At 48.1% G+C, this 24,215-nt stretch overlaps 1 protein-coding gene across 1 annotated transcript in view; it reads left to right on the top strand.

Moving 5' to 3' along the window:
- WDR76 (WD repeat domain 76) overlaps window positions 1-14,925 on the top strand; it is a 51,921-nt gene extending 36,996 nt beyond the window's left edge. The window contains exons 14-16 of the mRNA XM_040341480.1: window positions 1,876-2,028; window positions 6,088-6,141; window positions 14,478-14,925. Coding sequence (XP_040197414.1) covers window positions 1,876-2,028; window positions 6,088-6,141; window positions 14,478-14,739 — 469 coding nt within the window. The 3' untranslated portion in view covers window positions 14,740-14,925. The remainder of the gene's footprint in view (window positions 1-1,875; window positions 2,029-6,087; window positions 6,142-14,477) is intronic.
- Window positions 14,926-24,215: the final 9,290 nt, after the last annotated feature.

The raw sequence follows: 24,215 nt of genomic DNA on the forward strand, positions 1-24,215 counted from the left end.
GTAGGAGGGAGGGAGTGGGCTGCCATTTACCACTGTGTATACGCCCCACGTGTGTCACTCTGTAGTCGCATGGTCTGCTCAGATGTGATGGGGAGGAAATGCTCAGCCTAGAAACTCATTGAAAACTGAGCATGTGCAGAGCGGCCAACACTGCTCTGCAAAATCCCTAGCTGAATTGGGGACATGGACAGAAGGGGGAGATGGAGAGCAGTGAGATCAGCCAGGATTTTTGCAGAATACAGAAAAGGAATCTCATAGTGACGGAGTATGAACAGCATGGAATACACCATTTATTCATAGTTTTATATGATGTGGGTTTAGTGACACTTTATGCAGAGCTCTATTTAGAACTGGTTGTGTAAATTGGGGATTTATATAGCCACATTCGGGTATAGTTACGCCAGCGTATCGGTAGATACGCCATCGTAACTCTGAATCCGCGCCGTCCTACATTTTTAAGCGTATGCTCAAACTGAGATACGCTTAAATGTTGCTAAGATACGAGCGGCGTAAGTCTTCCTACGCCGTCGTATCTTAGCTGTCTATTTACGCTGGGGCGTGTACGCTGATTTACGCCTAGAATATGTTAAATCAGCGAGATACGCCTATTCGCGAACGTACGCTCGCCCGTCGCATTACAGATGCGCCGTTTACGTAAGGCGTTTTTGGGGCATAAAGATAAATCACCTAAAAGATGGCGCAGCCAATGTTAAGTATGGACGTCGGAAACCGCCTTCGAATCTCACTTCATTTGCGTAAGTCGATTTAGAATAGGGCTGGGCGTAGGTTACGTTTCACGTCGAAAGCATTGACTATTTGCGACGTGATTTGGAGCATGCGCACTGGGATACGGCCGCGGACGGCGCATGAGCCGTTCGTTCAAAACGTCATTTACGTGGGGTCATGCTTTATTTGCATAAAACACGACCACCTCTTCACAATTTTGAATTAGGCGCGCTTACGCCGGCACATTTACGCTACGCCGCCGTAACTTAGGACGCCAGTGTTTTGTGAATACAGCGCTTGCCTCTCTCATAACTTGCGGCGGCGTAAAGGTAAATTGCATACGCTACACCCGCACAACTTTGAGCCGCCGTACGTGAATCTGGCCAATGGAGTTTCTGATACATGATGTGAAATACATGGAAATGGTCTGGCAGTAAGGCTGCTTTCACACTGAGGCGTGCAGCCGCGGTGACAGTATAGCCGCGCTATTTGTAGCGCGGCTATACCGTCGTATTTACCGCGATATTCGGGCGCTAGCGGTGAGGTTTTAACCCCCCGCTAGCGGCCGAAAAAGGGTTAATACCGCGGTATTACCGCGCTTTCCCATTGATTTTAATGGGAAGGCGCGGTATAGGAGCGGTGAACACACCGCTCCTATACCGCGGTAAAGATGCGGCTAGCAGGACTTTTGGAGCGCTCCTGCTAGCGCACCGCTTCAATGTGAAAGCCTTCGGGCTTTCACATTGAACACTACAGGGCATGATTTTTCATGCGGTATAGCAGCGCTATTTTTAGCGCTGTACCGCATGAAAAACGCCCCAGTGTGCAAGGGACCTAACCGGAGCAGCCTGCATGGTATAGGAATAGTGGCGGATCTATCAATACCTCCTGTGTAAGAGAAGCTCGCAGTGCGGAGTCAGCGGAGGGAACACATTCATGTGCTTCGGAAGTATTTGGCGATGTGCCCTGTGCAGCGATTTCCATTCTGCCGTCATTAGAGACGGATAAAGTGCTCGGCCACATCTGTGGAAAATTACCTTTTAAATCTTTATCACACTTCACCCACAAAGTGGGCGAGCCTTTATGAGAGACGAGGAAACCGCAACAGTCTTTAATTTTTGTGTTTTTGTTTTTTCTCTCTCCTTGCAGAGATGTCTGTATTTATGACATCAGACAGATCTCCAGTAAGAAGCTTCGCCCTGTGATCTCCTTACCTGGACACTCGAAAAGTGTGTCGTCTGCATACTTCTCCCCCGTCACTGGCAATCGTGTCCTCACCACCTGCGCTGATGATCGCCTACGGTAACAAACGTTTACTTTTGTTGTTGGCTTAAATTTTAATGAAAACTTTTTCTTTTGGCGTGTAATAACATTAATATGCTGCTAAAGGTGTTTTCAATTAACCACTTAAGCCCCTGGACCAATATGCAGCTAAATGCCCAGAGGTGTTTTTACAATTTGGCACTGCGCTGCTTTAACCACTTCCCGACCGCCGCATGTAGATATACGTCGGCAGAATGGCACGTACAGGCACATTGGCGTACCTGTACGTCCCTGCCTAGACGTGGGTCGGGGGTCCGATCGGGACCCCCCCCCCCCCCGCTACATGCGGCGGTCGGATTCCCGCGGGGAGCGATCCGGGACGACGGCGCGGCTATTCGTTTATATCCGCTCCTTCGCGATCGCTCCCCGGAGCTGAAGAACGGGGAGAGCAGTATGTAAAAACGGCTTCCCCGTGCTTCATTGTTGCGGCTGCATCGATCGAGTGATCCCTTTTATAGTTAGACTCGATCGATGACGTCAGTCCTACAGCCACACCCCCTACAGTTGTAAACACACACTAGGTGAAACATAACTCCTACAGCGCCCCCTGTGGTTAACTCCCAAACTGCAACTGTCATTTTCACAGTAATCAGTGCAATTTAAATGCATTTTTTGCTGTGAAAATGACAATGGTCCCAAAAATGTGTCAAAATTGTCCGAAGTGTCCGCCATAATGTCGCAGTCGCGAAAAAAATCGCTGATCGCCGCCATTAGTAGTAAAAAAAAAACAAAAAAAAATATCCCCTATTTTGTAAACGCTATAAATTTTGCGTAAAACCAATCGATAAACGCTTATTGCGATTTTTTTTTTTTACCAAAAATATGTAGAAGAATACGTATCGGCCTAAACTGAGGAAAAAAAAAAAATTCATAAAAGTTTTTGGGGGATATTTATTATAGCAAAAAGTAAAAAATATAGAATTTTTTTCAAAATTGTCGCTCTATTTTTGTTTATAGCACAAAAAATAAAAACCGCAGAGGTGATCAAATACCACCAAAAGAAAGCTCTATTTGTGGGGAAAAAAGGCCGCCAATTTTGTTTGGGAGCCACGTCGCACGACCGCGCAATTGTCTGTTAAAGCGACGCAGTGCCGAATTGTAAAAACCCCTTGGGTCATTTAGCTGCGTATTGGTCCGGTCCTTAAGTGGTTAACTGGTAATTGCGCGGTCATGAAATGTTGTACCGTAACAAAATTTGCGTCCTTTTCTTCCCACAAATAGAGCTTTCTTTTGGTGGTATTTGATCACCTCTGCGGTTTTTATTTTTTGCGCTATAAACAAAAATAGAGCGACAGTTTGGAAAAAAATGCAATATTTTTTACTTTTTTCTATAATAAATATCCCCCAAAAATATATATAAAAAAAAAAAATCCCTCAGTTTAGGCCGATACATACGTATTCTTCTACATATTTTTGGTAAAAAAAATCGGAATAAGCGTTTATCGATTGGTTTGCGCAAAATGTATAGTGTTTACAAAATAGGGGATAGTTTTATTGTATTTTTATAAAAAAAAAATTTTTTACTACTAATGGCGGCGATCAGCGATTTTTTTTTTTTTTTTTTTTTTTTTTTCGTGACTGCGACATTATGGCGGACACTTCGGACAATTTTGACACATTTTTGTGACTGTTGTCATTTTCACAGCAAAAAATGCATTTAAATTGCATTGTTTATTGTGAAAATGACAATTGCAGTTTGGGAGTTAACCACAGGGGGCGCTGAAGGAGTTAGGGTTCACCTAGTGTGTGTTTACAACTGTAGGGGGTTGTGGCTGTAGGTCTGACGTCATCGATTGTGTCACCCTATAAAGGGGATGACACATTCGATGCAGCCGCCACAGTGAAGCACAGGGAAGCCGTGTTTACATACGGCTCTCCCCGTTCTTCAGCTCCGGGGACCGATCGCGAGGGGGCGGCTAGAAACGAATAGCCGCCCCCTCATCCCAGATCGCTCCCAGACGATTTCCGACCGCCGCATGTACCGGGGGGGGGGTCCCGATCCCGGACCCACGTCCGGGCAGGGACGTACGGGTACGCCCATCTGCCTGTACGTGCCATTCTGTGGACGTATATGTACATGCGGAGGTCGTTAAGTGGTTAAATAATTTTGTTTTCAAGAAATACCTCTTTAACTAAAGCACCTGAAAAGCGCCCCAGTGGGAAAAGGGGTCTTGGAACCAAGTGCCCTCATCATAGGGTCGGTCTGCTAAGCTTTTCTCTGCAGCAAGATTGAGTTTTTTTGAGAGGGGTTCTTTGGGAACTACTCCCATCCCACCCCTTTTTTTTTTTTTTTTCTTTTTTTCCTTTCTTTCTTCCTTTCCGCTCTCCTTTTTCCCTCCTCTTCTTTGGTGATTGGCTTGTCGGTTTTGTCCCTCTTGGTCTTGTCATGATATGCCCCTAGGCCATGGGGCTTGACTGGTGTGTGTGGGGCCCTGATGGGGCTTGACTGGTGTGTGTGGGGCCCTGATGGGGCTTGACTGGTGTGTGTGTGGGGCCCTGATGGGGCTTGACTGGTGTGTGTGTGTGTGGGGGGCCCTGATGGGGCTTGACTGGTGTGTGTGTGGGGCCCTGATGGGGCTTGACTGGTGTGTGTGTGGGGCCCTGATGGGGCTTGACTGGTGTGTGTGTGTGTGGGGCCCTGATGGGGCTTGACTGGTGTGTGTGTGGGGCCCTGATGGGGCTTGACTGGTGTGTGTGTGTGTGTGTGGGGCCCTGATGGGGCTTGACTGGTGTGTGTGTGTGGCGCTGATGGGGCTTGACTGGTGTGTGTGTGTGGGGCCCTGATGGGGCTTGACTGGTGTGTGTGTGTGTGGGGCCCTGATGGGGCTTGACTGGTGTGTGTGGGGCCCTGATGGGGCTTGACTGGTGTGTGTGTGTGTGTGTGTGTGTGTGTGTGTGTGTGTGTGTGTGTGTGTGTGTGTGTGTGTGGGGCCCTGATGGGGCTTGACTGGTGTGTGTGTGTGGGGCCCTGATGGGGCTTGACTGGTGTGTGTGTGTGTGGGGCCCTGATGGGGCTTGACTGGTGTGTGTGGGGCCCTGATGGGGCTTGACTGGTGTGTGTGTGTGTGTGTGTGTGTGTGTGTGTGTGTGTGTGTGTGTGTGTGTGTGTGGGGCCCTGATGGGGCTTGACTGGTGTGTGTGTGTGGGGCCCTGATGGGGCTTGACTGGTGTGTGTGTGTGTGTGTGGGGCCCTGATGGGGCTTGACTGGTGTGTGTGTGTGTGTGGGGGGCCCTGATGGGGCTTGACTGGTGTGTGTGTGTGTGTGTGTGTGTGGGGCTTGACTGGTGTGTGTGTGTGTGGGGGGGGGGGGGGGGCCCTGATGGGGCTTGACTGGTGTGTGTGTGTGTGTGTGTGTGTGTGTGTGGGGGGCCCTGATGGGGCTTGACTGGTGTGTGTGTGTGTGTGTGTGTGGGGGGGCCCTGATGGGGCTTGACTGGTGTGTGTGTGTGTGTGTGTGTGTGTGTGGGGCCCTGATGGGGCTTGACGTGGGTGTGTGTGTGGGGCCCTGATGGGGCTTGACTGGTGTGTGTGTGTGTGTGTGGGGGGGGGGGCCCTAATGGGGCTTGACTGGTGTGTGTGTGTGTGGGGCCCTGATGGGACTTGACTGGTGTGTGTGTGGCCCTGATGGGGCTTGACTGGTGTGTGGCCCTGATGGGGCTTGACTGGTGTGGGACCCTGACGGGGCTGCACTGGTGAGCACTGCTTTGCAGCAGTGTGTCGGGAGTGTGCAGGACCAATGTCCCGTTTACTCCAGAAGGTAATCGGCATTTTTCTTTTTTTTTTCTCCTCGCGCGTGATGGGGGGGGGGGGGGGGGGGAGGACAGATTACCGTCTCTGTTGGCTGACAGCTGATCACATGGTAAGGGGCCAAGTCTCGTGAGCTCTCTGATCACACAGCGAGCTGCTTGCGCCCAGCAGGTGGCGCCCAGGCCTCGCATGCACGGGAGGCCCGCACTGTAGCCATCTTTCGTCTATATAGGGTGGGCAGCAAGAGGTTAATTACATTTTTTCGCATTGACATTGATTTTCTTTTGCAGAGTGTTCGATAGCAGCAGCCCGACCTCCACCGCTCCACTTCTCACTTCAATCAGGTAATCTCTTCCAGCATATACAGGATCCATTGATCAGCCTTGTAAATGCACCTTATAGGAGATGCAGTTATTCAAATGTTCTGTTGTAGACTGTCAATTGGCCGATATGTGCAAAAGCTATAGGCTGCTTAAAGGGGTTGTAAAGGTACAATTTTTTTTTTCCTAAATAGCTTCCTTTACCTTAGTGCAGTCCTCCTTCACTTACCTCATCCTTCCAGTTTGCTTTTAAATGTCCTTATTTCTTCTGAGAAATCCTCACTTCCTGTTCTTCTGTCTGTAACTCCACACAGTAATGCAAGGCTTTCTCCCTGGTGTGGAGTGTCGTGCTCGCCCCCTCCCTTGGACTACAGGAGAGTCAGGACGCTCTCTACGTTGCAGATAGAGAAAGGAGCTGTGTGTAAGTGGGCATCCTGACTCTCCCGTAGTCCAAGGGAGGGGGTGAGCACGACACTTCACACCAGGGAGAAAGCCTTGCATTACTGTGTGGAGTTACAGACAGAAGAACAGGAAGTGAGGATTTCTCAGAAGAAATAAGGACATTTAAAAGCAAAATGGAAGGATGAGGTAAGTGAAGGAAGACTGCAAAGGAAGCTATTTAGGAAAAAAAAAATTGTACCTTTACAACCCCTTTAACCACTTTTAGCTCCATTAACGGACAATTGCGCGGTCGTGTGACACTGTACACAAATAGAATGTAGGTAATTGTTTTCCAAAAATAAATTGTCTTTCTTGTGGTGGTTTTTTGATCACCTCTGTGTGGTTTTTTATTTTTTATTTGTTGGTTCTATAGACAAAAAAGACCGACAATTTGGAAAAAAAATAAGACATTTCTTTTACTTCTATAACACATCCAATAAAAAAAGGTAAAACTTATTTCTTCATCAATTTTAGGCCAACATGTATCCTGATAAGCGTATATTAATTGGTTTGCACTAGGGCCGAAACAACTAATCGATCGACAACTAATCGATCGACAACTAATCGATTTATGAAAATTGTAATCAATTTCATAATCGATTAATCGGCCAGTAACATAATGGGGTTAAAAAAAACTAAAATTAGCCCTTTTATAGTGCAAAAAAGCAAATTGCTACTGTAAGTATTACTTTCACTGTCCCACAGTAAAAAAAAATGAACCCCTTACAGTTGCGATTATTTGCTCTTTTTGTACTTATTTTTGTTTTTTTAACTCCCATTATGTTACTAAACATCTCAGGCCGGGGGTCACACCTCTGTGTTTTTGGTGCTTTTTGCAGAAACACACTACAGTTCATTTACACGTTTTCCTATGGGAGACGTTCACATCCATGATTTTTTTTTCAGCTGCTGTGTATTTGGAAAGGGCGAGGACTTTTTAACGCAAAAACGGTGCTATTTTTTTTTTTTTTTTTGGTTCAATATACCGTATTTATCCGCGTATAAGGCGCACTTTTTTCCCATGAAAATAGGGGGGAAATCACGGGTGCGCGTTATACGCCGATCCCTGCCGTCTCCGAGGGAAGAGGAGGAACGAGTGCCGCTTGAATTCCAGAGCCGCGATCTACCGTGTACCGGGCGCTCCGTCACTCACAGCCACGCCTCCTGGCCCCGCATTGGGCAACTGTCTATCATATGAGCAGGGCCAGGAGGCGTGGCTGTGAGTGACGGAGCGCCCGGTACACAGAAGAACGCGGCTCTGTAATTCAGCGGCACTCGTTCCTCCTCTTCCCTCGGGAGACGGCAGGGATCTGACACTGGCGAGGCTGCAATGATGGCAGTGGGGTAGATTCAAAGAGCAATTGCGTCTGCGTAACCATAGTTACGCAGCGCAATTGCTTACTTGCCCCGGCGTATCGAATGCTCCTGATTCAGGAACCTCGATATGCCGACTGCAGCCTAAGAAATGACTGGCATAAGGCTCCTTATGCCGTCATATCTTAGGCTGCATTCTTACGCAGGCCGCTAGGTGGCTTTCCCGTTGTGGTCAGCGTATAGTATGCAAATTGCATACTAACGCCGATTCACAACCCTACGCGAGCCCTGCGTACGCAGTTTACGTCGTTTGCGTACGTCGGTTTTTGCGTAAGGCTGCCCCTGCTATTAGCAGGGGCAGCCAATGCTACGTATACCCGTCGTTCCCGCGTTGCGAAATTTGAAATTTACGTTGTTTGCGTAAGTGAATCGTGAATGGCGCTGTACGCAAAATTCACGTCATTTACCGCAATGCACGTCGGGAAAGTTTCCCGACGGAGCATGTGCACTACGCTCGGCGCGGGAACGCTCCTAATTTAAATGATCCACGCCCCCTACGGGATCATTTAAATTGCGCGCGCTTACGCCGGGCATTTTGCCAGAGCGCCCACGCAATTTACGGAGCTACTGCTCCATGAATCAAGGGTAGAGCAGGTAATTTGCGCAAATCTACCTGAATCTACCCCACTGTTTCCAAGGTCAGTGTTTCCGGAGCAGTGAGGGGGGGTGCGGTGAAAGACAATATAAGGTGTTCGGGTGTGGGCTTTATCCTAAATGGACAAGGTCTCCTTATTACATGGGCTTCAATGGAGAAGCTGCAGAAAAGCATGTAATGCGGTTTTGCGGCAATTTGTGTTTTGTAATCTGCCCAACAACAAATTGGCACAAAAATGCTTATAAAATGAATTTTTTTTTTTTTTTTTCCCAAGGCTATTATCCGATTAATCGAAACAATAATCGGCCAACTTATCGATTATGAAAATTAATCGTTGGTTGCAGCCCTAGTTTGCACAAAAGTTATCGCAGCTACAAACTACGGGATATATTTATACATTTTTTTACTAGTAATGGCGGCAATCAGTGACTTGCAGCAGGACTGCGATATTGCGGCAGAAAGTCGGCTGAGAAAGGCGTTCACATCATAAGCGATCAAAGGGTTAAACGCCTGCCTAGCTAGTGATTGTGTGTAGCGTAGGAGGAGCTTTCACTAGCGGGAGGCATGGACCTGTGTCTCTGCTTTGCAGGAACACAAGGGCCCGGATTCAAAGAGCAATTGTGCCTGCGTAACCATAGTTACGCAGCGCAATTGCTTACTTGCGCCGGCGTAACGAATGCTCCTGATTCAGGAACCTCGTTACGCCGACTGCAGCCTAACATATGCGTGGCATAAAGAGATTTTTAATACAGCTTACCTGTAAAATCTTTTTCTTGGAGTACATCACGGGACACAGAGCGGCATTCATTACTATATGGGTTATATGGAGTACCTTCAGGTGATGGACACTGGCAATCTCAAACAGGAAATGCCCCTCCCTATATAACCCCCTCCCATAGGAGGAGTACCTCAGTTTTGTAGCAAGCAGTATGCCTCCCAAAATGGTCCTCAAAAGAGGGGTGGGAGCTCTGTGTCCCGTGATGTACTCCAAGAAAAAGATTTTACAGGTAAGCTGTATTAAAAATCTCTTTTTCTTTATCGTTACATCACGGGACACAGAGCGGCATTCATTACTATATGGGATGTCCCAAAGCAATGCTTACAATGAGGGGAGGGAGAACATCTCCAAGACAAAAGGATTTAATTTAGAGAAATACTCAAATCATAATAAATCCAACTTAGTTGAGAAAATTAATCTTAAATTTTAAATTTAACTCAAAAAAGAGGAGCCCCCGGAATCCGAGGGTCTCAAACTGCAGCCTGCAGCACTGCCTGCCCAAAGGCTGTATCAGAATTCCTTCTTACGTCCAACTGGTAGAATTTTGTAAACGTGTGGACAGAAGACCAGGTTGCCGCCTTGCAAACTTGAGCCATAGAGATCTGGTGGTGTGCTGCCCAGGAGGCGCCCATGGCCCTTGTAGAATGAGCCTTTAATGATAACGGAGGAGGCAACCCTTTCAAGCCGTAGGCCTGAGTGATTAATTGCTTAATCCACCTAGAAATGGTGGACTTTGCAGCTGCCTGCCCCTTCTTGGGCCCATCCGGTAAAATGAACAGCACATCTGTTTTCCGGATCTTCTTTGTAGCTTTAAGATAGGCCTTCATGGCCCTGACGATATCCAAGGTATGCAGCAAACCTTCCTTTCTGGAAGTAGGTTTAGGGAAGAAGGATGGTAATACCAAATCCTGGTTTAGATGAAAACTGGATATAACCTTTGGTAGGAAGGAAGGATGAGGGCGGAGAACGACCCTGTCCTTATGAAAAATAAGAAAATACTCTTCTTGCGGAAACTATGGCGACCAAAAATACTAACTTCCTTGTCAGTAAAACCAAAGGAATTTCAGCCAACGGCTCAAACGGTTGTTTCTGTAAACTTGACAGAACAAGATTTAAATCCCACGGACAAAGCGGGGATTTAACTGGAGGTTTAATACGTAAGACCCCTTGAAGGAAGGTCTTAACCAGCGAGTGGGTGGCCAGCGGCCGCTGAAACCACACTGACAAAGCAGAAATCTGTCCTTTGATTGTGCTTAATGCCAATCCTTTATCCACTCCTAGCTGGAGAAAACTTAAAACTCTATCAATGGTGAACTTGCGAGGAAGCCACAGCTTGGACTCACACCAGCCTACATAGGCCTTCCAGACCCTGTGATAAATCACCCTAGAGACCGGTTTACTGGCTCTGATTAGGGTAGAGATTACTCTCTGAGACAGACCTCTACCCCTGAGAATCAGGGATTCAGCTTCCAGGCCGTCAAATTTAGATGCCGTAAGGCAGGGTGGAGGATCGGACCTCACTCAATGCTTTTCCAACACTACAAGGGAGGTCACTTCTTATGGGGAATAATACACATAGAGCCATCCTATCATTAAGATATGTGACTAGTTTGCCAGATGCAGCGCATAACTTTAGGCATGTCCCCTGTGACCCCCCAGAAAAAACCTGCTAAGAACCAAGTTCCGCAAGTTTTCCCCTCACTTACCTGCTCCATGCCGCAGGACTTTGCCAAGCAAGAGGCCCAATCTTCCCCCATCTCGGTGGGGATGTCTAGACCTTCAGGCCCTGGGTTCCTATGAAGGATCCACTGTCCTGGGCCCATATAGCACTCTGGCAACAGAAACATTAGGCACCCAAAGGTTTCTAAGTTCTGGGCCCAGGGTCCAGCTCTCTAAAAAGAAAAGCATTATGGGCTATACCCCAAGGGTTTGGGGTCCGGTTACTGACCACTTTAGCGCTGAGGCCTTTGGACAGAACCGGTTAGCTCACCTAATCCCAAGGATGCGGAGGCAAGCTAAACCATGACCAACACCTAAGACACTGGCGTAAAAACTGAGGTACTCCTCCTATGGGAGGGGTTTATATAGGGAGGGGCATTTCCTGTTTGAGATTGCCAGTGTCCATCACCTGAAGGTACTCCATATAACCCATATAGTAATGAATGCCGCTCTGTGTCCCGTGATGTAACGATAAAGAAAAGGCTCTTATGCCCGCATATCTTAGGCTGCATTCTTGTGATGGCCGCTAGGTGGCGTTCCCGTTGTGCTCAGCGTATAGTATGCAAATTGCATACTAACGCCGATTCACAACGTTATGCGAGCCCTGCGTACGCAGTTTACGTCGTTTGCGTACGGCGGTTTTCGCGTAAGGCTGCCCCTGCTATTACCAGGGGCAGCCAATGTTATGTATACCTGTCGTTTCCCGCGTCGCAAAATTAAAATTTACGTAGTTTGCGTAAGTGAATCGTGAATGGCGCTGGACGCCTTTCACATTCACTTTGAAGCAAATGACGTCCTTGCGACGTCATTTACCGCAATGCACGTCGGGAAAGTTTCCCGACGGAGCATGCGCTTGACGCGGGAACACGCCTAATTTAAATGATTCCCGCCCCCTACGGGATCATTTAAATTGCGCGCGATTACGCCGGGCATTTTGCCGGAGCGCACACGCAATTTACGGAGCTACTGCTCCGTGAATCGCGGGTAGCGCAGAAAATTTGCGGGGGGCGCAGGGCAAAAACGGTGCCCTGCGCCTACGTAAAAAAAAAGCGCAGATGTTACTGAATCTACCCCAGGATCTATTCCTTCCCTACTGACAGATCGCCGTTCTGCCTGCGTACTGAAGGATCAGTGGATGACGGTTGACATGGAGTCTGCATGCGCGCCCCGGACCCGGAAGTGCAGGATCCCGTATAGATATATCTATACGAGATCCAGCACACAGCGGCCGCCCTGTAGCGGTAAAACTGCTATAGGGTGGTCGAGAACTGGTTAAAGTGGTACTTCATACCGCCTCCCAGGTGGCTCCACCCTAACACCCTACAGCCAGTGAGGAGAGAGTGGGGGCGGGGCTGAGCTGCGCTCAATGTGTGAATGAACACACAGAGCAGTGGTTCAGGAGGAAGGGGCCTCGGTCGGGAGTGCAATACCGGGGTTACGGCTGCAGCAATGTGCCATAACCTCGGTATTGAGTTGTTTTTTTATTTATTTTTTCGGCCGGAAATCTCTGAGGCCGCGTACACACGGTCGGTCCAAACCGATGAAATTGGACTGAAGGACCTTTTTCATCGGTCCAAACCGACCGTGTGTGGGCCCCATGGGTCACTTATCCTTAGGTCAAAAATTTAAGAACTTGCTTTAAAATTGAACCGATGGACGCCTAACCTATAGGTCAAAACCGATGGTTAGTATGCAAAAGCATCGGTTAAAAACCCGCGCATGCTCAGAATCAAGTCGACGCATGCTTGGAAGCATTGAACTTCATTTTTCTCTGCAAGTCGTTGTGTTTTACTCGATCGTCTTTTTTAACTGATGGTGTGTAGGCACATCAAACCATCAGTCGGCTTCATCGGTTAACCTTCGGACCGTTCTCATCGGATCGGCTGATCGCGTGTACGCGGCCTAACCGATAAAAGTGGTCAGAGTGGCAAATTTGCGCCCCCCCTCCTACCCCTTACTGGTAGTTCTCGGGCTTACCTGGATGATTGGTAGCCCTGAGAAATGATCCGGCGATTGCAGCTGCTGGTAACAGAGATGAGCCGAGGAAAGATGGCCTCCGCTCTTCTCTCTTGGCCTAGGAGGACCGGAGCAACGTTGTGACATCACTTCTGGTTTCCGACCCAATGTACAAGGCTGTGTGTGTAAACACGCAGCTCCCGGTCCTGTCAGGGAGAGAAATGCTGATCTTCTGTTCATACAATGTATGAACAGCTCAGGCCACCCCCCCTACAGTTAGAACACACCCAGGGACATACTTAACCCCTTCCTTCCTGCCCCCTAGTGTTATCCCCTTCACTGCCAGTGGCATTTTTATAGTAATCCAATGCATTTTTATAGCACTGATCGCTAAAAAATTCCAATGGTCCCAAAAATGTGTCAAAAGTGTCCACCATAATGTCGCAGTACCGAAAAAAAAAAATCACTGATCGCCGCCATTACTAGTAAAAAAAAAAATATTAATAAAAATACCCCCTATTTTGTAAACGCTATAACTTTTGCGCAAACCAATCAACGCTTATTGCGCTTTTTTTTTTTTTTTTTTTTTACAAAAAATATGTAGAAGAATACGTATCGGCCTAAACTGAGGAAAAATATTTTTTAATATATATTTTTGGGGGATATTTATTACAGCAAAAAGTAAAAAATATTGCATATTTTTTTTCAAAATTGTCGCTCTATTTTTGTTTATAGCGCAAAAACTAAAAACCGTAGAGGTGATCAAACACCACCAAAAGAAAGCTCTATTTGTGGGGAAAAAAAAGGACGCCAATTTTGTTTGGGAGCCACGTCGCACGACCGCGCAATTGTCCGTTAAAGCGACGCAGTGCCGAATCGCAAAAAAGTGCTCTGGTCTTTGACCAGCAATATGGTCCGGGGGTTAAGTGGTTAAAGTGCCCCTATCCCCCTCTGAGCTCACGCACAGTGGTGAACACATACGCAAGTCGCGCTCACATATGTAAACGGTGTTCCAGATACACATGTGAGGCATCGATGGGAACGTTGGAGCGAGAGCAATAATTCTAGTGCTCTGTAACCTGTAAAGTTTTTTTTTTTTTTTAAAGCGTCGCCTATGGAGATTTTTGTATGTGCTGTATTTAGCACTATTCCACGAATGATGCAGAATTTTAAAGTGTCACATATTTGGTATCTATTTTTAAGTAGCTTAACATAGTCTTTCATATTTTAGCAAAAATATGAAAAAAATATCACTTTTTTTTATACATATAATGTGTGTGTGTGTGTGTATGTATGTATGTATGTGTGTGTGTGTATGTATATGTGTGTGTGTGTGTGTATGTATGTATGTATGTATGTATATGTGTGTATATATATATATATATATATATATATATATATATATATATATATATATATATATATATATATATATATATATATATATATATATATTATATAAAAAAAATTTAAGATCTTCTTCTCTCTCCATTGTAGGCACAACAACTTCACCGGCCGCTGGTTGAGCCGTTTCCAAGCGTTGTGGGACCCGAAGCAAGAGGACTGTTTCATGGTGGGCAGTATGAGTCGGCCTCGGCAGATTGAGGTTTATCATGAAGACGGGAACCTCGTAGATAATTTCTGGGATGAAAACCTGAACTCTGTGTGCTCCATCAACGTCATGCATCCCACCAGGAGCATCTTGGTGGGTGGGAACAGCAGCGGGAGGCTCCATGTGTTCCGGGACCAATTCGCCTGATACAGGAGGGTCCGTGGAGGTCAGACTGAAATCCAGCGATGGAAGCTGGGAGGTTCGCGATAAATCTGCTGCAGTTGTTTGTTACGTGAATGATTCCAGTTGTGGAATCCGAGCGAAGCCGAGCCTGGCCGAATGTAGCCGAGTGTACTGCACTCGGTATATGTCGGCGCAGGCATTCAAACTGAGCGCGGGGATCGGCGTATATATCGCGCACCCACGATTTTCCCCTTATTGTAAGGGGGAAAAAAGTGCGTGGTATATGCAGATAAATACGGTATAAACGATGTGCGACTCCCTCCTATTTAGCGATCCCTGCACGTCTCTTATTGCAGAATACAAATATCATTAGATCTGCTTAATCCTTGCCGGTAATATCAATAATTTGTCTTGTTGACGCGTATCGTCACTAGTTACAAGGCTTCATCAGGGAATCTGGTTTCCTCAACACCCGGGTAATAAAACCTCCATTGAATGTGCAACAATCTTTCGGGACATACGACTCGCTCCCGCCACATTTTCCTTAAAACTTTTCGCTGGGGAAATAAAAACACATTAAATGTGCAACAAACTCTCGGGACATACAACTCCCGGTCTGCTGACTTTGCCGTCACCTAGCTCCGCCCCACGCATATCATCCCTAGTCACGAGACTTCATCAGGGGATTGGATTTCCTCGACACTTTTTGCAGGGTAGAACCTGCTTCTTCAGAAGAATGGGGGAGAACAATAAATGTGCAACATGCAAAAGAGTTGATCGTAGTGCAAAGTTTAGATTATTATGATAATTCAAGATGATAAAGCTTTTAGCTGTAATATAGGTCTAAATGTGCTGCCCCCATTCTAGGGATTGTGTAGACTGCCCTTCAGTTTTGACAGGTGCTCCGTGTGCCAACTTTAATAATCAGGGGTTACTGTGCCTTTTAAGGGCTTGTCTGCCTCCCTGCATGTCTAAGTTTAACTCAGAGCCACAAATAAGCTGATATAGTGTACTTCATCAGGGGTACTTGTTTCCTTGACCCTTTTCGCGGGGTAATAAAACCGCATTGTGCAACAATCTCTTGGGACATACGTCTTACTCCCGGCACATTTACGGTCCTCCGACTTCGGCGTCACTTGGCTCCACCCCACGCGTATCGTCACTAGTCACGAGACTTCATCAGGGGATCTCGTTTTGCGGGGTAATAAAACTGCATTGAATGTGTAACAATCTCCCGGGATATAAAACTTCTTCCCACCAAATTTACGGTCCTCCGACTTTGCTGTCACCTGGCTCCGCCCTACACGTATCATCACGAGACTTCATCGGGGGGCTTTTTTCCTCTACACTTTTTGCAGGGTAAAGCCCGCTTCCTCAGAGAACAATACATCTGCAACCCGCAAAAGAAACCATAAATGTGCAAAGTTTTGATTATCGTGACGTTTCAAGATGATGATCAAAATGTTGCACCGTCATACAGTCCTTATTTGGGTTTTTTAACATGTTATGTAATATGTAGTTGTAATAATGCTACCAATACATTTTGGGTATCTAAAGTACATTTTAAATAGTATTGTGTGTTTTTATGATTCCAGTTGTGGACCAATGAACTGTTTTCAAAATTAAATTTATTTTATTAGATTCACTTTGTATATTTTTGTCTTTTGTATGTATTTTTAATGTGCAACAATTGTTTGTATAAAAAAATATACGTATTAATATGTTTAACTTTTACAGTGCTTATTGTTCCTTAATGTTAGCAGTACACATGCGTTGGGTCGGTGTGCGCATTTCCATCGTCTCCTTTTCCTGCCTGGTAGTCAGTGAGATCCCTCAGTCCGCTCCGGTGGATGGCACACGGCTTGGTACGGTGACTGTGGCACAATGATGCCAATTTTCTCCTCTTGCAGTCAGAGAGTGAGCTGAGCTCCCACAACCCGTTCAGTCTGCCAGTGCATGGTGATGTATTGATTTCTGTGTGTTGAAAGTGAGATGGATGCTGTAACGGTCACCACCGTTTACGATCTTCCATTCCACCAACCCAAGACGGCTTATCCGACAGTCCGACAAGCTAGCAGACACGATCCATACCAATTCCCTCAGAAATAACGAGACAAGCTACGTTCTCTGAGTCAAACGAATGAATACTTTTAATGATACCTTAGCTTTCTTATATACAGTTACAAAGCATGCTACAGTAGTAACAGGAACCCACCACATCACAAAATGGGCTTCATACACATTCTTTTAGATAATGACATTCAGATGAGTTAATTATCCCCCAGACGTCCTGACTCCGACAATAAGCCATTCACACCTGATGCACAATACACAGACGTCTGACCTTTAGAGGGTGCTCAGTCACATTCCACATCTATCATCAATAGACTTTTCACACAAAACAGTGTCATCAGCATACACAATGAAATGGTCTGTAGAAGCAGACCTAATTAGCACAATGGACACAGAATGCAATCACAGCTTTCATTACTACAGCCAGGTGGACTTAATTAGCATCTCATGTTATACATTGAATGAATCACTCTCTTATTCACCTGTTGTGGACAGAATTAACCAAACTGTAATATTCCAAGATATCCTGCAAAACATGATTTATCATTAATGTCCCATCTCATGTAATCCGAGATATCAGTTCTCAGTCATCCTATGCCCAAAAGGGACTCCCGTCACAGATGCTAATGAGAGGTTAAAGCACTTAGCAGTACAAGTTAAGTGTCTCCTATTCCGAATTAATAAAATGTGTTGTGAGAATAAAGCAGGGTTAGGTTATAAAAAAAAAATGTTTTCCCAAGCTTTGAAAATCTCACGGAGCTTCTGTTCAATCCATCAACCGAAAACGGAAAGAATATGGAACTACCGCAAACCTACCAAGACCTGGCCGTCCACCTAAACTGACCGGGCCGGGCAAGGAGCGCATTCATCAGAGAAGCAGCCAAGAGGACCATGGTAACTCTGGAGGAGCTGCATAAATCTACAGCTCAGGGGGGAGAATCTGTCCACAGGACAACTATTAGTGGTTTCTCCACAAATCTGCCCTTTATGGAAGAGTGAGAAGAAGAAAGACATTGGAGGAAGAAAGACATAAGAAGTCCTGTTTGCAGTTTGTGAGAAGCCATGTGGGGGAGGGGACACAGATAATATGTGGGGGAGGGGACACAGCAAACATGTGGAAGAAGGTGCTCTGGTCACATGACACCAAAATTTTACTTTTTGGCCTAAAAGGAAAACGCAATGTGTGGGGGAAACTAACACTGCACATCACCCCGAACACACCATCACCACCGTGAAACATGGTGGTGGCAGAATCATGTGGTGGGGATGCTTTTCTTCAGCAGGGACAGGGAAGCTGGTCAGAGTTGATGGGAAGATGGATGGAGCCAAATACAGGACAATCTTAGAAGAAAACCTGTTATGCCGCGTACACACTTACGGGATTCCCGGCCGTAAAAAGTCCGCTGGGAATCCCGAGGGGAAAACCGAGAACCTGCTCGCTAAGTTTCCCCCTGTACACACAAGAGGTTTTCCCGTCTGGAAAACTGTGGTGAGAGCATTGGCCGGAAATCCCGGCCGTGTGTATGCTCCCCCACAGTTTTCCTGACGTGAAAACTGCGATGGAGCATGCACACGGCCGCGATTCCCGGCCAAAGCTCTCGTGGCAGTTTTCCTGCCGGGAAGACCGGCCGTGTGTATGAGGCATTAGAGTCTGCAAAAGACTTGAGACCGGGGGGGAGGTTCACCTTCCAGCAGGACGATACTAAAGAACAGCCAGAGCTACAATGGAATGGTTTAGATCAGGGGTCTCAAACTCAAATTACCTGAGGGCCACAAGACAAGTTTTCATATGCCATGGGGGGCCGCATGCAAACTTTCAAACTTCAAAAACAACAGTACTGGTGTCAGCGAACACATTATTAACCCCCAGCACTGGTGTCAGCGAGCGCATTATTACCACCAGCTGTCAGAACCTGTACTCACCGAGACCGAGATGCTGAGGGCGGCTCACCTTTGCGACCCTGTGCAGACCACTCCCTGGAGTTGGGACAGAGGAGGGACGGCACAAGGAGGCACCGGTGCCGGGAGCTGGCAGGCAGACTTGGTGCAGCTGACAGAAGCAGGGCAGGTGCAGAAGACTGGAGACAAGCGTTGGTCAGGCAGGAACTGGTAGGTAAGTCTGGTAGGGTCCACAGGAGATGAAGGCAAATCCGAGTCACAGGCCGAGGGTCAAGGGCAGGAGAGTTCAGAGGGAGTCCATGAGAGCAAGCCAAGGTCAAGGGGCAGGAGACAACAGCAATCCAGGTAACATTAGCCAAAGGGTCAGAGGTTCCAGGTGAGAGGAGAGTAGTCAGGAATTCCGGGTCAAAACAGGCAGGTACGGCAACAGGTAAACACATAGGAGCTGAAGACAAACCAGCAACCTGTTCAGGGAAGGCTGCTGGTTTAAATAGGAGTGTCCGGCCTCTGATTGGCCCCAGGGTTGCCGCATACCTGCACGTGCGCGCTTCCACGCACACGGCGCGCTGCCGTACCGCGCATGCGCGGGAGCTCAATGGAGCCGGGAATGGAGCCCTGACAGTGCCCCCTCCCAAGGGGCGGACTCCGGACGCCCAAACTGTCCATCACCTCAGGGTGCTCCGCATGAAAGGCCCGAATCAGACGAGGGGCATGGAGATTTCGGGAAGGCTCCCAGGAGTTGTCTTCAGGGGGATACCCCTTCCATTTGATGAGGTATTGTAATTGTCTTCCTCTCTTCCTACAATTCAAGATGGCCTCCACCTCAAATTCCTTTTCCCCCTCAATCTCCACTGGTGGTGGCGGCAGTTCTTCTCTACCGTTGAAGGGGTCAGACACAACGGGCTTAAGCAGGGAGGCGTGAAACACAGGGTGGATCTTGTAGGACCTGGGTAAAGCCAACTCAAAAGCTACTGGGTTGATTTCTCGCCTGATCTCAAATGGCCCGATGAACCTTGGACCCAGCTTCCGAGAGGGAATAGGTAACTTGAGGTTGGTGGCGGATAGCCAGACCTTCTCACCCACTTTGAAGACAGGGCAATCCTTCCTCCCCTTGTCATGGAACCTCTTATAGTCCTGCTGAGCTTGCTGCATGCTTTCCTGTAACTTCTGAAAGTTTTGCTGGATGCAGGTCACACGTTCCTGGACCGCTGGCACAGATGTTTCCGGGATGGAGTCCGGCAAAAAGGAAGGGTGGAAACCGAAGTTAGCCCAGAACGTGGTTTGGTTTGTGGAAGAATGTATGGAATTATTGTAAGCGAACTCGGCTGTAGATAACAAGGAGGACCAATCGTCTTGGGAGACTGAGCAAAAGCATCGTAGATACTGTTCTAGCGTTTGATTAGTGCGCTCTGTCTGGCCATTACTTTGAGGGTGATAGGCCGAGGACAGACAGATCTTCACTTCCAAAGCTCTGCAAAGTTCCTTCCAAAATTTGGATGTGAATTGAGTACCTCTGTCAGATACTATGCTTTTGGGCACTCCATGGAGCTTGATAATCTCTTTAAAAAAGATTTTGGCTGTGTCTGCCGCGGAGGGCGTACCCACCATGGGCAAGAAATGCGCCATCTTGGACAGACGGTCCACCACGACTAGGATCGTGGTAAACCCGGCTGAAGGAGGCAAATCGACAATAAAGTCCATGGAGATGTCAATCCAGGGCCGTTCTGGGATAGGAAGGGGTTTCAGCAGCCCCCAGGTCTTCGTGTTTGGCCCCTTACTCCGCTGGCAGCGAATGCAGGAAGAGACATAATCCTTGCAGTCGGACCTCCATTTAGGCCACCAGAAGGAGCGAGAGACCAGTTCGGAAGTTTTACGGGTACCAAAATGGCCAGCCAATTTACGATCATGGAAGGTGCTGAGGATTAACTGTCTTGCCTCTGTTGGAACAAAAATCTTCCCACGAGACCACAGCAGGTCGTCCTTTTTCTCCAAGGAGGAAACCTCATGATCAGGGCACCGTTGGCATGCGGTCTTTAGAGCAGTCAACAAATCTGTTTGAGGGAGAAGCAAAAAATTTTGAGGTGACAGGATCGTGCTGGGCTCGGAAGTATCGGGCGTCTCTGGAAACATCCTGGAGAGGGCATCAGCTTTTCCATTTTTTTGCGCCAGGACGATAGGTAATATGGAAATTGAAGCGAGCAAAAAAAAGAGCCCAACGGGCTTGTCTGGGCCTAAGGCGTTTTGCAGACCGTAAGTATTCCAGGTTCCTGTGGTCAGTGAAAATGATAATGGGATGCGCTGCCCCCTCCAGCAGGTACCTCCACTCCTCCAGTGCAAATTTTATGGCCAGTAGTTCTCTATCGCCTACGTCGTAATTGCGCTCAGGAGGACTTAGTTTCCGAGAGGCGTAGGCTACTGGGTGAAGAAGCGACTTCGGTCCCTGTCTCTGAGAAAGAATAGCGCCTGTAGCAGATTCCGAGGCGTCCACTTCTAGAACAAAAGGTAACGTAGAATCCGGATGACAAAGTACAGGTGCCGAGGTAAAGGCCGCTTTGAGTTTGATAAAGGCCTCCTGAGCCTCTTGTGGCCACTGGAAGCGGTGCCCCTGGCGGGTCAACTTGGTGATGGGAGAAACAATTGATGAAAAACCGATGATGAATCGTCTATAAAAATTGGCGAAGCCAATGAAGCGCTGAACGCCCTTCTTGTCTGTTGGAGGTGCCCACTCCTGGATAGCACTGATTTTCTGGGGATCCATGGCTACCCCATTCACAGAAATGATGAATCCTAAAAATTGCACTGATGTCTTTTCGAACTCGCATTTTTCTGATTTGAGATAAAGCCGGTGTTGTCTCAAGATGGTGAGAACCTGCCTGACATGTTGCCGATGTAATTCTTTTGTGGCTGAAAAGATGAGAATATCGTCCAAGTAGACTACGAGGAAGTCATCTAAAAATTGTCGAAAAATGTCATTGACTAGATGCTGGAAAGTGGCGGGCGCATTACAAAGCCCAAAGGGCATGACCAGATACTCGAAGTGCCCGAATCTGGACCTGAACGCAGTCTTCCACTCATCTCCTGCCCTTATTCGGACCAAATTGTAGGCGCCCCGGAGGTCCAATTTAGAAAAAACCTGAGCTGATCGGAACCTTTGAAAGAGCTCGGGGATTAGAGGCAGCGGGTACCGATTCTTGATGGTAATTTTGTTTAACTCCCTATAATCAATGCAGGGTCTAAGCGATCCATCTTTTTTCTCGACAAAGAAGATCCCCGCCCCCGCTGGCGAGGAGGAGGGACGGATGAACTTCTTACTTAAATTTTCTTCAATATAGGCCTTGAGGGTCTTCAACTCAGTCTCTGACAAGGGGAATATGCGCCCAAAGGGAATTTCAGATCCGGGCAAGAGGTCAATGGGGCAGTCATATGACCGATGTGGTGGGAGACAATCGGCTTGTTTTTTGTCAGACATCCTTGAAGTCTAGGTAGGCTGGAGGAACATGCTGTAGGTCTTCAGGTGGAGTAGCTAACGTGGAGCAGGAGACTGGAACGGGTGCGAGACAGTGCTGGGAACAGTAGGTGGAAGGGAAGCTGACTTCTTTCTTGAGCCAATCAATGCAGGGCAGATGAACTTGTAGCCAAGGGAGACCCAGAATGATAGGGAACATGGGGGACGGGATCAAGTCCAAACAGAGGAACTCCCGGTGCCCAGAATCTGAGATGGCACAAAGAGGAAGGGTTTCCTGGGTAATCAATCCGGAACGGGGAAGAGAGCCATCAGCCAGATGAACTTGCAGCTGAAAATCCTTGGTACGGCAGGGGATACGCAGCTTTTGGGGCAAAGGATGAGTCCAAGAAGCAGCTGCAGGCCCCGGAATCAATTATCGCCGGCAGACGTGTTGCCCCTTCCGGGAGCTGTAGGGAAAGAAAGAGGATAACATAAGTCTGAGGCAAACTGGTAACAGGGAAATTGATAGCAGATGGAGGTTTCGACTTACAAGGCCTTACTGGGCAAGTGCGCAAAAAGTGTCCGGCGGCTCCGCAGTACAGACAGAGGTTAGATTGACGCCTCCGGAGTCTCTCTTCTGGAGTCAGAGGGGCCTGTACTATACCAAGCTGCATCGGCTCTGGGTCGGGTAATGAGGTGTTTGGTGGAGCTGGGTGAGGCGGAGGTACTGGAGCATATCTTGGTGGAACCCAGTTAGGCCGGTTGGACTGGAACCTCTCCGAACGACGTTCTCGAAGGCGCCTATCCAGCTGAGTGGCGGTTTGGATTAAATCCTCCAGAGAGGCAGGGGGGTGCCGACCTTGCAAGCTCATCCTTTAGGTTCTCAGAGAGGCCCTGGCGGTATTGGTACCTGAGGGCCAGCTCATTCCAGCCTGTGTCAGCAGACCACTTTCTAAATTCGGCGGTGTAGTCTTCCACCGGCCGTCTCCCTTGATTTAAGATGTGCAGAGTACCCTCCGCTGTGGCTGCACGTAGAGGATCGTCGTATAATTTCCCCATGTGGGTGAAGAAGGTGTCCATAGAGTCAAGTATTGGACTGCGTTGTTCCATTAAGGAGTGTGCCCATGCTTGAGGCTCCTCAGAAAGGAGAGAGATTACGAATCCAACCTTAACAGCTTCGGTCGCAAAAGTTCTAGGTTGCAAGGCCAGGTAAAGGGAACAGGCATTCTTGAAAGCCCGGTATTTCCGGCGGTCGCCTGAGAATCGCTCGGGCATGGAGACCCGGGGTTCGGGATTACTCCCCATCATGGCAGGGCTTGCAGGAGCTTGGGCAGCAGAAGGTCCGGGTGAAGAGGCTAGGGCTGCAGCGGATGGACCTGGGGAACCGGCCAGTTGTTGGAGGCGGCCATCAATCTGGAGGTAGCCTTCCTGAAGCTTTTGGACTGCCTCTGTTAAGGCGGAGACCTGTTGGCACAGCGTCTCAAAGGGTGAGCGCGCCCTGTCGGTCTCAGACATCTGGCTGGTTTGTACTGTCAGAGCCTGTACTCACCGAGACCGAGATGCTGAGGGCGGCTCACCTTTGCGACCCTGTGCAGACCACTCCCTGGAGTTGGGACAGAGGAGGGACGGCACAAGGAGGCACCGGTGCCGGGAGCTGGCAGGCAGACTTGGTGCAGCTGACAGAAGCAGGGCAGGTGCAGAAGACTGGAGACAAGCGTTGGTCAGGCAGGAACTGGTAGGTAAGTCTGGTAGGGTCCACAGGAGATGAAGGCAAATCCGAGTCACAGACCGAGGGTCAAGGGCAGGAGAGTTCAGAGGGAGTCCATGAGAGCAAGCCAAGGTCAAGGGGCAGGAGACAACAGCAATCCAGGTAACATTAGCCAAAGGGTCAGAGGTTCCAGGTGAGAGGAGAGTCGTCAGGAATTCCGGGTCAAAACAGGCAGGTACGGCAACAGGTAAACACATAGGAGCTGAAGACAAACCAGCAACCTGTTCAGGGAAGGCTGCTGGTTTAAATAGGAGTGTCCGGCCTCTGATTGGCCCCAGGGTTGCCGCATACCTGCACGTGCGCGCTTCCACGCAC

This window comes from Rana temporaria, chromosome 3 (genome assembly GCF_905171775.1).
Source record: "Rana temporaria chromosome 3, aRanTem1.1, whole genome shotgun sequence".
NCBI lineage: Eukaryota > Metazoa > Chordata > Amphibia > Anura > Ranidae > Rana > Rana temporaria.